General features: G+C 40.0%; 1 protein-coding gene across 2 annotated transcripts; it reads left to right on the top strand.

The window, feature by feature from the left end:
* Positions 1 to 1,794: 1,794 nt before the first annotated feature.
* On the top strand, positions 1,795 to 4,692 carry LOC148018945 (exocyst complex component EXO70A1-like). Of its 2 annotated transcripts, none has more exons than XM_087701650.1 (2): positions 1,795 to 2,073; positions 2,328 to 4,692. In XM_087701650.1, the coding sequence occupies exons 1-2, from the start codon at positions 2,044 to 2,046 to the stop codon at positions 4,386 to 4,388; spliced, it is 2,091 nt and encodes a 696-aa protein (XP_087557776.1). In that variant the 5' UTR covers positions 1,795 to 2,043; the 3' UTR covers positions 4,389 to 4,692. The 2 variants fall into 2 exon arrangements, with proteins under 2 accessions (XP_087557776.1, XP_087557775.1); XM_087701649.1 differs by having other exon boundaries at positions 2,238 to 4,692.
* Positions 4,693 to 15,263: the final 10,571 nt, after the last annotated feature.

Below are 15,263 nucleotides of genomic sequence, written 5' to 3'. Positions count from 1 at the left end.
TATCATCACACACACACACACACACACACACACACACACACACACACACACACACACACACACACACACACACACACACACACACACACACACACACACACACACACACACACACACACACACACACACACACACACACACACACACACATAGTCCTAGTCTCTCTGTCTCTCTCTTAATACACACACACACACACACACACACATAGTCCTAGTCTCTCTGTCTCTCTCTTAATTGAACATAGGATAAGTTCATGGAAAGGGGAAAGGTGAGTCTTTGAAAATTTGCATGTGGCTCTCTCTCCCTTTCTTTCTATCTATCTCCTTCATACACATAGAAAAAACCCACATAGAGAGGGGTGACCATCCAGAGAGCAAAGGAGATCAAAGCAACCTCCTGCAGATATAGGGTGCCAGACACAGATGCTACATTAGAGAGAGATGAGGGAGATTTACCACTGATATGAGCAGCACCTAATAGAGTTGAGGGCCCCGGTCCAGATGCTACCCTCATACTATTTTATATTGGATGTATGACATACTCTATCCGCCGGCAAAACTAGATATAGGATATCATTTAGCCACATAGCTAGACATGTACTACCTCATCCTCTCGTTGTATCCCCATACGAGCACTATTTTATTTTGTACATCAACTTAGCTTCTTTTCATAGTATATCATTGACCATCTTTTAGCATGTCACACTTTGATATCTAGTGATGACTGGCATTGTATATGTTATGTCTCATAGGTAGATTTTGGCCTCAGAAGGTGTTAATATATCTTTCTCTCTCTCTCTCTCTCTCTCAATTTTTTGAATTAAATATATGAAACAATATGATATTTTAATGGTTGAACATGCGCATATAATATATGCATACTCTTACAACATCCACTTTAATTGAACATGTGAGATGAGATAATAATTTTAATGGTTGAACATGTTCATGTAATGTATATGTACTCTCAAACCACACACAAATGCACATATAAAAAACACATGAATAATACATTCACACATACACATGTATGCGTGCAAACACATACACAAATGTATCCATATACACACATGTATGCATATGCATACATGCTCATACACTTGCAAACATATGCGAGTGATAGAAAAAATGGAGAGAGAGAGAGAGAGAGAGAGAGAGAGAGAGAGAGAGAGAGAGAGAGAGAGAGAGAGAGAGAGAGAGAGTGTGTGTGTGTGTGTGTGTGTGTGTGTGTGCGTGCATGAGTGCGTGCATGTGTGCATGTGAACACACATGTGTGAAGTGTTGAAGTGCCCAACTACTAAAACTAGTGTGGGGCACTTACAGCCACTCTACGCGCAGGTCAATTGACCAAAGCAAGGGAGTTATCACTACCCAAGACAATAGGCCATGCACAAATGCAGACTAATGGGGTTGGTCCCTTGGTATCATCAATTACCAGGGAGTGTATTTATGTTTGGGAGGAGAGACAAGCAATCTACAAGGAGAGACAGAAAAAACACTGCATGCAGCAATAGAGGGTTGAGAAAAATGGCGAGACGGGATGAGAGACTTGAGGAGGCAACCAATGGATCAAGTCCATGTGGATGTTGCTAGGGCAAGTCTATGGAGTACCCGCATATTTCGAGAGGGCACTCCATGGGCTGGGTAGAGTCTGTTTTGAAAACCAAGGTGTCAAGTTTAGAGGGACCGCGTGTAAGACCTCGAGTTGCGCGTGACCCGACTCTTAGACATTTTGGGCAGGGGAAGGATGGTAGTACGATTGAAAGTGGAGTCACCCAAGTCGAATGAAATCTGAGAAAGGCTTCGTGCGGATGTGACTGTCTGATACGCTTCTTGGGCTGTTGACCCCCTTCCAGGAATTGGATTTCTGCGAGATATCCCTCCATTTCTATGCCCATCATCGTTCTCTCTCCAGTATCATCGTATCGAAGGGCTGTAAGATCTTGATCCATCCATAGCTTGGAATTCAGAATATCGCCTTACTGTCAGCTCACCCACATCAAACAGCCATTCCCATTCATTAGTCCGGCAACAGCGGCCATGGATGTCACTGTATCAGACCTTCAGAGTACAGGTGAGATCTTGCTTCTTATGGAAGAAAGAATACCTCTCTTGCAATCGAGGCTCGTAGCATTCCAACGAACACCAGAATCTTGCATCAATGGTGGAATTAGGAGCAGCTTTGATCAGGCCCTGAAGCGATCGTTTCTCTTAATTGAGGTCTTGCATTCCATACAGGCTGTGCAGGGAATCCTTACCGAAGATCATCTTGTGAGAGATCTCAGAAGATATCTGAATGTTGTGTGTTGCTTGGAAAGGTATCTGCAGATCCTGGAAGATTCTTACGCAGCTACCATGGCCTTGCTGGAGGAGGTGGTCATCTTTGTGAAGGAAAAGCTGTCGCAAGCCGACCGGGTGTATGCCGATACAACCAGCAAATCAGATCCCCAGATTGATGTAAATAATTGCTTTACAAACTGTATAAGTACAAACAGTGCTTCAAGTGTCGAATTACAAGATATAAGCAATGCTTGCAATATGAGTCATTCAAGCATGTCCAAGGATCTTCAGCTCCAAAGCAGAGAATCTTATCATGAAATTACAGTCCCAGTGGAAGACAATCACAAAAACACTCCAGTAGGATTGGCGTATCCAAGAAGCTCTCACCATTTAGGCACTCAAGAAATCATAATCACACCCTTTGGCACAAAAGGTCCAGAGACCAACAAAAGCAATGCAGGTATGGATCCTCATTCTCAGATGCAGCAGTTAACAGAGACACTCTTGATTATTACAGGGTCAAGTTACAAAAGCAATGGAGGTGCATGTAAAACTCCTGAGTCTTGGATGGAGCTGCTTGTGGTCACATTCCCACAAGTAAAAGGTTTGAACCTTGTGAATGATGCAACAAGAGTTCTGCACCAAGCTCTAGATAAGCTGGAGGAAGAATTTCAGAAGCTACTTGTAAGCAACAGCTCTCCAATGGACCTCCGACCATTTCTTCAATATGACTTGCAAGGTCAAGCTGATCATCAATTCGATCCCCTTCTTGAGAGTGAATTGCTCGTAAAACTGTCTGGAATTTCTTACAGACTGAAGGTTAATGCAAGGGCACCTCGCTGCTTGCAAATATACAAAGAGGCAAGGCTTCGGATACTTAGGAAAGGCGTAACTTCGCTGTCACCAGATTACCTCCAATGCTCAACTCCTGATGCTTTGAGTAATCTCAAGTGGGAGGCTATCCTGGGTTTCCTACCTCTTTGGATACAGCACTTGCAAATTCTGGTGCAGGTTCTTTTCAGAAGGGAGATGGTGATTATTGGTCAAGTTCTTGCAAGGCTCGATTCTACAGAGAGGGAAAACTGTTTTACAAGTCTGATACATGAACAATCCAGCTTTCTTCTATTCATTCGGTTTGCAGAGGCCTTAGCTCTGAGCAGGCACACTCCTGAGCGTAGGTTGTGTGGCCTGCTTGACATGTTCAAGGCTGTGCAGGAAATGATAAAGAACGTTGCAGCTGAAGAAATTTCACTAGCAAAGGCTTTGCGGGAAAGGTTGGAGGAGCTCAGAAAACAGCTCATTCACGATGCATACAAAGCGTTATGGGAGATTGTAAAAAATGTTGAAATGCATCAGAGTGACATTAAACCTGATGGGGGCCTAGACATGCTGCCAAGCTTTGTTGTGAATTATTTAAGAACTATACTCGAGTTTTATAAAGCTTCTCTGGAGGAAGTGCTGAGGATACAGCAGAGTTGGAGATCAGAACCATCAAAGCAGACTGGCCTTACCCCTATTATCGTCAACATGATGAATGCCTTAGCCAAGAACTTGGAAGAAAGAGCCAGAATCTGCAAGGATGCAGCCTTTGCATTTTTGTTTCTGATGAACAACTATATGTATGTTGTCCTGAAATCCCAAGAATATTCCGAGCTTAACCAGTACTTAGACAAGGGCTGGAGGATAGAGTGGCAGAGAAAGGTCCAAGATAATGCTAGAAAGTACGTCCAAGTAGGATGGGAGAAGGTTGTTGCTTGTCTGAGCAGTGATGCTAAGCCAAATGGCAACACAAAGCATGAGGGCCCCTCTCATAGCACAAATGTCATGAAATCACAGTTGAAGGCTTTCTATGCATCGTTTGAGGCTACTTATAATCAGCATTCTCAGTGGACAATTCCTGATCCACAGTTGAGAATGTACGTGTCCTTGTCTGTTATTCAGCTAGTGATACCTCCTTATCATGGCTTCTGTCAGCACCATGCTTCTTCCTTGCAAGGAGCCACAGCTAGAAAATGCCTGAAGTTTCCACCTGGAGCCATGCAGAATAGACTGGAGAATCTGTTCAAAATTAACCACCAGCTACAAAAGCAGACCAATGGATACCCTTAATGCAAAGTGGTGTAAATGTAGTCATGTACAAACAACCCTCCAATGCAAAAAACACACCGCTGTAAATCTAATCATGTACCAGTGAACCTTCAACTTGCAATTGGCACCCACATTACAGTAACTCTTTATCTGATGTTCTCATCAATCAGCTTCAGGGGCTATGTGATGCTCGGCTATCCAACATTACAGTCATTTAAAAGTGGCATGCTCAATACTCCAACCATTAGAGCAATGAGCAACATTTTCGGCATGTGATTATCCATTCTTTATTTCAGAGCGAAATTGAATAGTTCTGTAGATGAAATACATCAATTCAAAATATGTTTGAGGTGATGTAGATTGGGGTTTAGTTGTTTAACTTTCGTTCTGTCTCTATCATGAGCTATACATGCATGCCCAAACAAACGAACACAATGCATTCGTGTAGTACGTATGATGCCATAAATGAAGCTTCTCCTCATGGGTGGAGGATGAGTTGGGTTACAAGAGATACAAACTCATGAAGGAAAGGAAACAGGAAATAGTTTGGGAGGGAAGCATTTCTGCAATACTGTAAGGAGAGCTGCTCACATTTACAGATACAGAGAGGGTGGTTTATTGCCAGAACAAGTATTGGTACATCACATTGTTTTCATTACCAAAGGTTGAAGTGCCAGGGAATGTCCCAGCATCTGCCAGCAATGCTGACATCAACTTGTCACTCTATCAGCTCAATGTTGGTCAGGTGAAGGAGGCATTCAAATTTTCACTAAGTTCCTTAAGTTCAGCTTATATGCTCACAGATACATATCAAGTTACAGCTCATCTTCTCTTCAAGTTGATTAATGATGGGCTCATTCAAATTGCCAGCGTGGTGACGAGGTCTTGGGCAACCTTCATTTTTGCAAGTTAGGACTCTATTGTCTCAAGAAGGGCACTCTTCCAGGTTACCTTTCTTCAGGAAAGTAAATTTTTTTCTAGTACCTTTCAAGAGCATAGCCATGAAAAAAAACTTAAAAGTTAGAAAACTCTACTAAGCTAAAGGCGCAATCCACATTGTAAAGTCTCAAAAAAATATCATAATTGCAAACCAGGACATTATTTGTTATATTGAAAAAAAAAGGTTTGTTGATCAACACATGTTGTCAAAAGCAACAAGAAGAAAAGCACTTTCTTACGTTGTCATCACATTGGGATTTCGATGATCTTTCAAGCCATCCCAAGCAATTTACATGGCATCCCAATCCACAACATGAGGACTTTTCTCACCATTGTAGGATGAAAGCATGAGCATATTTAATGTCTCCAAAGCTAAGCGGCTTCTCTCAAGAGACTTAATTCTATTCATTTGAGAGAGTCCCCTCTCAGAGTCCACTGTACTTGCAGCAATCACTAGACAAGCACGCCAAAGCTTTTTCATTTCTCCATACAGTTGCTTCCAATGCTCGTCAACTCCACATATTGTCCATGCCTCGTGCATACTCATGCTTGGACAAGTCCTTTTAAATCTAATCATGAAATCCTCATACTGCAAGTTACATGTATTCACATAAACTAAGCCCCCAAATTTTTCTAACAAAATAGGCATCCAAATCCTTCCCATGGCAAACATTGCCTTATGCTCAATAGGGTAGTCTTTTGGACTAAATACTTTTGCTGCTTCAAAGAGTTTTATATCTTTGAATCGCAGACATAAGGATGATATAATCTTTCCAACAAATTATCTACCCATAGATATACAACTCTCCCAAGAGTTTAGATTACGACTTGCATCCTTATCTCCAAATGAACGAGTGTAAAGAGCATGCACTTCTTGTCCATGTGTCACATGTATAGCGAAGATATCCATCATTTACTTTTTCAACAAAGGATGTGTAATGATGTGCTCCAATGCCAAATATATCTCCAAGAAACCTTGTCTTCAAAGTCTCCATTGTCACTACAAGCTCAGTTCCAATGGAAGTCACATCAACATTCTCACTTTGGAACTTTATATTGAACATGTTTAAATAATGAAACACATCTGCAACAATGTGTAGAAAGAATTGTACCTTGAAAGATGTAAAAAAGTCATATAAATCATGGCTTTCCAACTTCGAAAGATGCAATAAAGCAAGCATAAGTTTCACAAATCTTAGTGCAACATCACCCCATGAGAGCCAACGAATATCATGCATTCTCAAAACCTCTTGCGTTGGCAACTCAAAGGCACTAGCAAGCTCTTTTAGCTCCTTGTGGTGTTTGTAAGAGCTTCTAATCCACTTGTATGCTTTCTTAATAATCTTTTCCAAAAGTTTAAAAATAGAAAATGGTTCCAAGGCATCCTTAGCAACTAGTGCCTCTCTGTGTGCAATGCAATGCACACCCACCAAATGGAGAACTTCCCTTGCAAACTGAGTCACAAGGCCATTTTGACAACCAATCATTATAGTGCATCCATCACTTGCAAAAACAAGTTTTGCCTCAGGCAACTCAAGCTCCAAGAGGTATGCTGTAAGACTTGCATACAATGCATCTGCAGAACCATCTACTATCTCCAATAGTCTCATAAATCGGCTGCAAATGGATCCATTCCCTTTTTCAATAAGATAGGTGTAGGGCATATTTCCATGCGTTTTTATTTAACAAACACAAACACAAACACAAACATAATTCGAAAAAAAAAACTTCTAGAAGAGAGATCCATTATTATAGAATGAAAGCACCATTAGACGAGTAGTTGCTAGAGGCACCAACTAGCCCGCTTAGGAGTTCCAAATCTCCTAAATAGGCACCGACTAGCCCGCTTAGGAGTCCCAAATCTCCTAAATATTCTTCACCTAAGGAAAAGTAGGAAGTCCAATAGCATCAGCCTTGTGCACCCACTCAATCTACCGCAAATAAACCCACAAAAACTAGCCAAGGACATTGCCACACCCAACCAAGATATGGATTTGACCAAGCATTCAACCCCAACCAATGAAAGGAGACAGTCCTTTGACTCAGCTGCTACTACTTCCCAACGAGGATATCAACAGTCACTTTGTAAAAAAGAAAATGCATAAACATGGATGAATTAAGTTATAACTCAAAGAGAGATGTCATACGTGCACCTACCTTGATAAGCAGAGTTGCAATTTGAAGAATGGATGCAAAAGATATTTGCCACTTGGCAAGTTAGTAGAGCTCCTTTAATCCTCACTTTGAAGACTTTTCCTTTCTTGAGTTTAATCTACACATGCAAAGAAAAATGATTATGGTGATGAAGCTTCCTAATCATATATTGAGAATGCATGTTACATTATTAATTCAAGACTCGTGATTGCAGGACGGCCCATACGAACTTCGAAGTTCGAAGCATAGGACTTGGGTTTAACCTTTATAATGATTTAACACATTGGATTTAAATGGTTAATGTTGAATGCATTATTTTTAATTTCTAAAGCATGGCATTATGAATAAGCATAGGACTGTGGGACCGGAGGTTCCTTTGTATCATGACCATGGACCTTGGCAGACACCAACATACAAACTTCAAAGGTCTTGCTCAATCAACACGTGGCTGTACGACACACAGCAATTGCTGACAGATAGCATGAGGTCGGTGTTGTCCTGTCGTAAATCCTTGTATTGCATCTCTTGGAGTACAAATTTGTACATACTTTTGGTCGGCGATTTCTCATCCCTCCTTTCTTCACGGGTTTCTTTATCATTTTTCTTTCCCCTTCAACCTTTAATTTTCTTCCCTAAGAGGGCTATACATACATGATCTATCCTTTCTATCCCTTTTTAATTTTTGCATACATTTCCATAAATGTAAAATTCTATCTATATAGGTTTATCTGGCATTCATCATTATGTGTTTACGCAAGAAATTGGCACTTCAACAATTCCGAACACATTCACAATCTAATGATAAATTGACAAAAGTCACAATCCTCTCAATTGTCCGAGACGACCCACTCAACCATCCATGGTAATGTACAGCTAATCCTATTTGTGCCCTTCTTAGAATTGTTATCATAATTAATTTAGTCTCATTTTTCTTTAAAGAAAGAGGATCTAGTTATTGGATTTATTGTGGATAATTATTCTAAATACGACATGTTGCATGTGTAAACGTGTAGCACTAGTTGCATTGTGCTAATCAGATAGCTAATAATCTAATATATTTTGCATCTTTGGCGAGTAAATCATTAGTAGTCAAGAGATGAGAATTTCATGATTTTTGTATATACCAAGGGAGCGCTTCAGTGTACACAAACAATATTTAGGATAACACTTACATCCAATGTATTGTTTGATAGTGCGCTTATACACAAGGCAATTCAATAGCTTTTTAATCTTCATTTTAAAGCCTTATAGCTAGGCATTTATTTTATTAAACTAAATTATGATTTAAATTTTAGGATTTGATTAGATATTAGAAGAGGTAAGGTCATTAATACAAAGTAGCATAAAGTAGATGTAATATCCTATTTTGAGCAAAAAAGATTTTGGAATATTCTAAATATATGCATGAAGGAGGTGCTCCATGTGTGGAGGGAGATTGTACTCAAAATTGTGTCGTGCTCTCTTATCACTCATTCTCTCAATTTTCTTATACCCATCTCAATTTCTTTATGTTCAATTGAATTTCGGTTGAATTTTTATCAGTTATGGAGTGAGGCTTTAACGTGCTTCCTCTCATAGAGATTAGCAAGAGTTCAATCAAATTAATTAATAAAGTCAATTGAGATATGTTCTTATGGTCTATTGACGAATAATAGCATAAGTAAACCATAAGACTTTCCAAGATGATACTTCATTCTTTGATAGACAATGCACTTACAAAATTGTCAATGTTGTGCTTCATAATATCATGCCAATAAAAGTACTCTTTGCATGTCGCTATAGTTGATGGAATGTCTCTATATCCAGTATATGCAGATGCATATGCTTTATTTGTTGGAAGTAAAGGCACATGTGCCTAACCAGCAGTGTATTAGTTACTTGCACACTTGTACACTACAGGTGGCGGATGCCTACCACTGTCACTTTATTCTTTATTTCAGTGGCATTTGAATGAAGGGAAGGCTTGTCACATATTGTGACTATTAGAGTTCTCACATCTTGTGTCTCTCTCTCTTGCTCTTGCTCCTTCCACCATAGCTCTTGCTCTCGCTCCGTGCTTTCACTTCAGGGCTCACTCCCTTCAATTAGTATCAGAGCCTTCTTCTCCACGAGTTAGAGTTGCTAGCATTACTTTAGCTTCCATTTGAGCTACTTATAGCAAGGATTCACCATTGGCAGCCATTGCTTCATCTCTTGAGGTCAATGATAGCCATAGACAATGATAGCCACTTATCATTTGATGATACTCGAGCTATCTGCTTGGATGTAGATGTTTGATATGGATGCTACATAACTTGGCTATACTTGACATACACTGAGATTTTCCTTTGACTTGCATTTGAGTTATTCTAGAGCTTTGGACATTGACATTTGGTTGTTAGTTACTTGCTTGGATGTTACAGTGGCTGCTTTACCAACTACTTTAACTTGGATGCTCTGGATGTATACACTTGGATCTTGGATGTCTGATGCTATGTACATGATGTACTTGAGTTTTTCTTGCTCATTCCACACTAGTGGGAGCCACTTCATTGACTTTGATGCTACATGGAGCTCATCGTTATGCAATAGTTGAGCTTGATTATTGACACAATGGGATATTCACTATATGTACATGCTCTCTTTACATGCTATATGCCTATAGTTTATGGATTGACAGGGCTAATCTGAGTTGACACTTGTCTTGGACTAGCACCAAGTCATTGTTAGTTATGCATACACCTGTCTCTTAGCTCTTTATTGAGATTTTTCTTTGTCAATTGTGCCTTTGGTTGGTGTCTTCTATTACCCTAAGACCTACTACATGCATGACTGTTATGTTTGTTGATGTATTCCATACTAATAGATTGTAGTTGACAACATTGGATGCTTGCCCTATGTATGTTTGCTGCTAGCGTTTGTTACATACCCCACATGGTGCAAGATATCTCGTGGGAGTTGCATTTTATGTTTTCTTAGTGATAGTCTTGATTTGGCTTGGTTTCTTGATGTTGTACCTCATTTACAACAAGTTGTAATTGTAGATTTTGGAAGTTTTCATGAGGGCACTCACTTTCATCTGACAGTTCTTTACATTTTGTGAACAACTCATTACTTGGTCAATACCCCTTGTTTTCAACTTGATCTGGTGATGGTTTTGGGGCTAATTTGTAGGTCATTATAGTAGCCTATTTTTCCCTTCTGTGCATTTACTTTGTCTCCATATGACTAGTGGTTCCAATGATAGTTCTATCTTGAATATTGACAAGTTGGATGGAAACAATTACAGCTATTGGAAGGTCCAAATTTGATAAGTTTTAGTGCAAAAATTACAGGTTAGGCCTTTGAGACATGAGGGTGTCAAGCCCAAATGTATTGGTGCAGAGGATTGGGCTGAATTAAATGAGCTATATAAGTCCACTATCATGTTGTACCTCTCGAACATGTATTCTATAATGTTATCTCTGATGGGCAGTTTGCATGGGATTTATGGGAAAAGATTCACAATGTCTGTGAGATAGGTAGAGCCCCATTTCTCAAATGTATTGGTTGAAGCAACTCATGGACCTTCATATGAAGGAAGGCACTTCCATGTCAACCCACTTCAATGAGTTTCATTTGATTCTCAACCACTTGTCTTCGTAGGGAATTAAATTCAAGGGCAATCTCCCCCCTTCGTCCTGCTTGGTTACACTGCCTAAATCATGGGATACATTTTGTACTACTATGTGTGTAAATGTACCTACTGATGGACTAGACTTATAGTGTGTAGAGGGTGCACTTTTGAATGAAGAGATTAACAGAAAAAATGTCGATGTTTCTGCACCTCTCATGCTTTGACAGTTAGAGGTAATAATAGTAGGCATGGTAATTACTGCCATGGGAGAGACTCTCAACAGTCTCATTCTTAGTCATGTGGATAGTCTCGCAGTAAGTCCCGTGGCCATAAGTCCTCCTTGACTTGTCATTATTGTAAAAAAGCATGGCATATTCGGCCATACTGCCATAAAATGCATAAGGACAAGCAAGAAAAAGGGAAAAGGTAAAGTATAGGACAAAAATGATGATCATAACATTGTCCTTAGCTTCTTATAGCTTCTTCTCTTTATAATTGATATTTGATTGATGCTTTGTTAGGGTATACTTAGTATTGGTTGATAGATTCATGGGCTTCCTTTCATGACCCCTCATAAAGAGTGGTTTCACTCTTATTATAGTTTGAATGGATATGTCCGTTTGGGTAATGATCTGGCACTAGAGATAGTTGATATTGGTGATGTCCAGTTGTAGTTTGGTTCAGGTTGCACATTTACTCTTCATGATGTACATTATGTACTGGCTCTCACAAAGAGCCTTAATTCTATTGGTACTTTGGATGATGCGGGTTATGTAGTTTCTTTTGGTGATTCCTCATGGAAGATTACCTATGGGAATCTTGTTGTTGCACATGGTACTAAGTCTAATACTCTCTACTCCTTCATTGTATCTAGGTCAGTTGACTATGTTTTGGCAGTGGATGTAGCTCCACATGTATCTCTTTGGCATCGTCGTCTTGGGCATATATCCTTGAAAGGAATGGAAGTACTTACCCATTTGTAGTATCTTCTGCCTCTTGACTATAAGTGCTTTGAGTCTTGTGATCATTATTTATACGGCAGGCAGACATGCCATACACATGAAAAGTTTGGTTGGTATGACATGCATGCGTGAGCCATTGGCTCTCTTCATTCAGGTGTATATGGTCCCATGCACTGCAAGTTGTTAGGTGGCATGAAGTATTTTGTTACTTCATTGATAACTATATGCATAAGGTCTAGGCATATCCCATTAAGTAGAAATCAAAAGTCTTGGCTACATTTTAGCGTTGGCTATCCCATTAAGTAGAAATCCAAAGTCTTGGCTACATTTTAGCGTTGGCTTACTTTGGTTTAGAACCAGTCTAGGTATAGCATGAAATTCCTAAGGCCGAATAATGGGGATGTGTATGTCTCTAAATCCTTGAGTAGTTTTGTGACGAGAGGGGTATTAAGCATTGGTTGACTACCCCTTATAACCCACCCTAGAATGATATGTTGAGCACATGAATACAACAATTCATGAGAGGGCCGTGTAGGCTTGCCACAACAGTTTTGGACTGAGGTAGTTACTACTGTCATACACTTGATAAATTGGTCCCCATATATTGCTCTTGACTATCAAGTTGTAGAGGATATATAGTTTGGAAAACCACCCTCATATACCCATTTGCATATCGTTGGTTGTGAGGTTTTTTGCCATGTTCCCAAGAACAAGTGCAATAAGTTGGATCCTAAGTCTAGGAAATGCATCTTTCTTGGTTATGGAGATGCACGTGAGATGGGCTATTGCCTAAGGGATCCGCAGGCTTGGAAGGTTATCCATAGCCATGATATTATTTTCCATAAGAAAAAAATGCGTAAGCAACTTGAGCATGCCATTGAGGCATGTAGGGTGATATTTCATGCAAGAGCCTCCTGCTACTGTACTACAAGCAATTAGATAGCCTGCAATAGTGGCTAATACTCTAGTGGCTCAAATCCTTGATACTCCATAGGATGTCCAAGCCTCCCTAGCTTGTTTTGAGGTGGACTAATAGAGATAGATGATAGCCCACACAGTTTGAGCCCTCTATGGATCATGTTATGGTGATAGATGTTGGTGAGTCTCTTACTTATGATGAGGCCATTCGTAGAGGTAATAGTCACTCTTGGGAGAGGGACATGGAGTCCAATTATGACTCATTGCAAAAAAATTATATGTGGGATTTGGCTCCTTTTCTTAGTGGAAAACGTACTTTGTCATGCAAGTGGGTATACAAGTTGGAAAGTACCCCTGGACACCCCAAGCTAGCATACAAGGCTCGATTGGTTGCTAAAGATTTCATGCAAAAGCATCGTGTAGATGTTGATGAAGTCTTTCTCATGTTATGAAGATGACCACCCTATGTTTGATACTAGCTTTGGTTGCTTAGCCTGAATTGCATCTTTATCAGATGGATGTCAAGACGGCTTTTCTTCATGGAGACTTACATGATGAGATTTACATGGAGCAGCCAAAGGGCTTTCCAGAACTTGGTAGGGACCACCTACTATGCACATTGAGAAAGAGCCTTTATGGCCTTAAGTAGGTACCTAGGGAATGGTACTATAAGTTTGATGCTTTTATGCATTCACAGGGATATTCCCGCAGTGATATGGATCTGTGTTTATGTACGAAAAAGGCCCATAATGGTAGCCTTATAATTTTGATCCTCTATGTGGATGATATGTTGATTGCTAGGAGTGCTCATGATGCGCTGGATGCCTTGAAATATCAGCTCAAGAAAATATTTAAGATGAAGGACATGGGATAGGCCTCACATATTCTTGGGATGTGCATTACATATGATTGCTCTAAGGGCTCCTTAACTTGTCACAGAAGGAGTACATTCAGAATGTCCTTGAGCGGTTTCATCTAAAGGATGTTAAGCCTATTAGTTGTCCTTTACCTTCTCATGTGAAGGTTAGTCAAGTTGATTACGTAGTCTAATGAGTAGAAGGCTAAGATGGCCAAGATCCCTTATGCATCCGTAGTGGGCAATTTGATATATGCCACGATAGCCACTCACCCTGACATGAATTTGTAGTAGGAGTTGTGGTATGCTATATGGCTGCACTTAGCCAATGGCATTGGAATGCTGTTAAAGGTACCATGAGGTACTTGAAGGGCATAGCAGTTATATGCATATGCTATGGTGGCTAGGCTTTAGGAGTCGTGGGATACACTGACTCTAATTATGCAAGACATGCAGGTAGTAGGTAGTCGAGACCTCTGGCTATGTCTTTACCTTTACTGGAGATGTAGAAATGCAAGACCCTATCTACTACAGAGGCAAAGTATGTTGTAGCCATTGAGGCTTGCAAGGAGGGTCTCTAGTTAGACCGTCTAGTGGTAGACCTTGGCAATATTGATGAGGTTTCTACCCTACATTCGGATTATATGAGTGTTATTCAGGTAGCCAAGAATATGATCTTCCATGCAAAAACAAAGCACATTGAGGTGCGCTATCACTTTACTTGAGAGTTCCTTGAGTACAAGTCCACTAAGCTTGTCAAGATCTCAACTAACCAAAAGCCTACAGATCTGCTCACTAAAAGTCTCTTAGCGAAGCGTTTTGCCTTCCCTCCTTAGGAAGTCGATGGGTGTTGGATGAGATGATATCTTTCCTCATCATGTTGTACATATATACATTTGTACTTTGTCACATTTTTTTCCCTATTCTCTCCTCGTTTTAGGGGCACATTCACCTTTAAGTGTTGTTAGAGATAAAGGTGCATGTGCCTAGCCGCCCATGTATTAGTTATAGTGATAGTACCTACACAAAGTATTAGTTATCCACATACTTTTACACTACAGGTGGCGGGCGCCCATCATTGTCACTTTATTCTTTATTCTTCCAGTGACATTTGAATAAAGGGAAGTTTGTTCACACATTGTGACACATCTTGTGTCTCTCTCTCTTGCTCTTACTCGTTCCACCATAGCTCTTGCTTCTGCTCCATGCTTCCACTTCGGGGCTCACTTTGTTCATTATTTATTGTTATACTTCTAGATGGTGCAGTTACACACCCTTTCTTTAGAATCATAGTGTCATGGATTTCAAGAAACCTAGCTTTTTCTAGAAACTTCTAGAAGATTTGAGAGATTTCTAAGATATTCTAAAAGGTTTTAGAATGTTCTTTGGAAAGTTCTAGAAGGCTACTTATGTCATTAATGACATCATCATCTAGAAACTTCCCCTTGACCTCCTAAACTTTGGTATAAATA

The sequence above is a fragment of the Lygodium microphyllum genome, chromosome 20 (genome assembly GCF_053477565.2).
Source record: "Lygodium microphyllum isolate KBCC chromosome 20, Lygodium_microphyllum_v1.1.10, whole genome shotgun sequence".
Classification (NCBI taxonomy): Eukaryota; Viridiplantae; Streptophyta; class Polypodiopsida; order Schizaeales; family Lygodiaceae; genus Lygodium; species Lygodium microphyllum.
Note: the sequence above shows the minus strand (reverse complement) of the source record. Positions and strands in the feature narration are given on the sequence as shown.

Coding starts and splice junctions, on each gene's coding strand:
- LOC148018945 (XM_087701649.1), top strand. CDS start 2,044: ATGTCACTGTATCAGACCTTCAGAGTACAG. Junction 2,074..2,237: donor ATCAGACCTTCAGAGTACAG/GTGAGATCTTGC, acceptor CATTCCATACAG/GCTGTGCAGGGAATCCTTAC.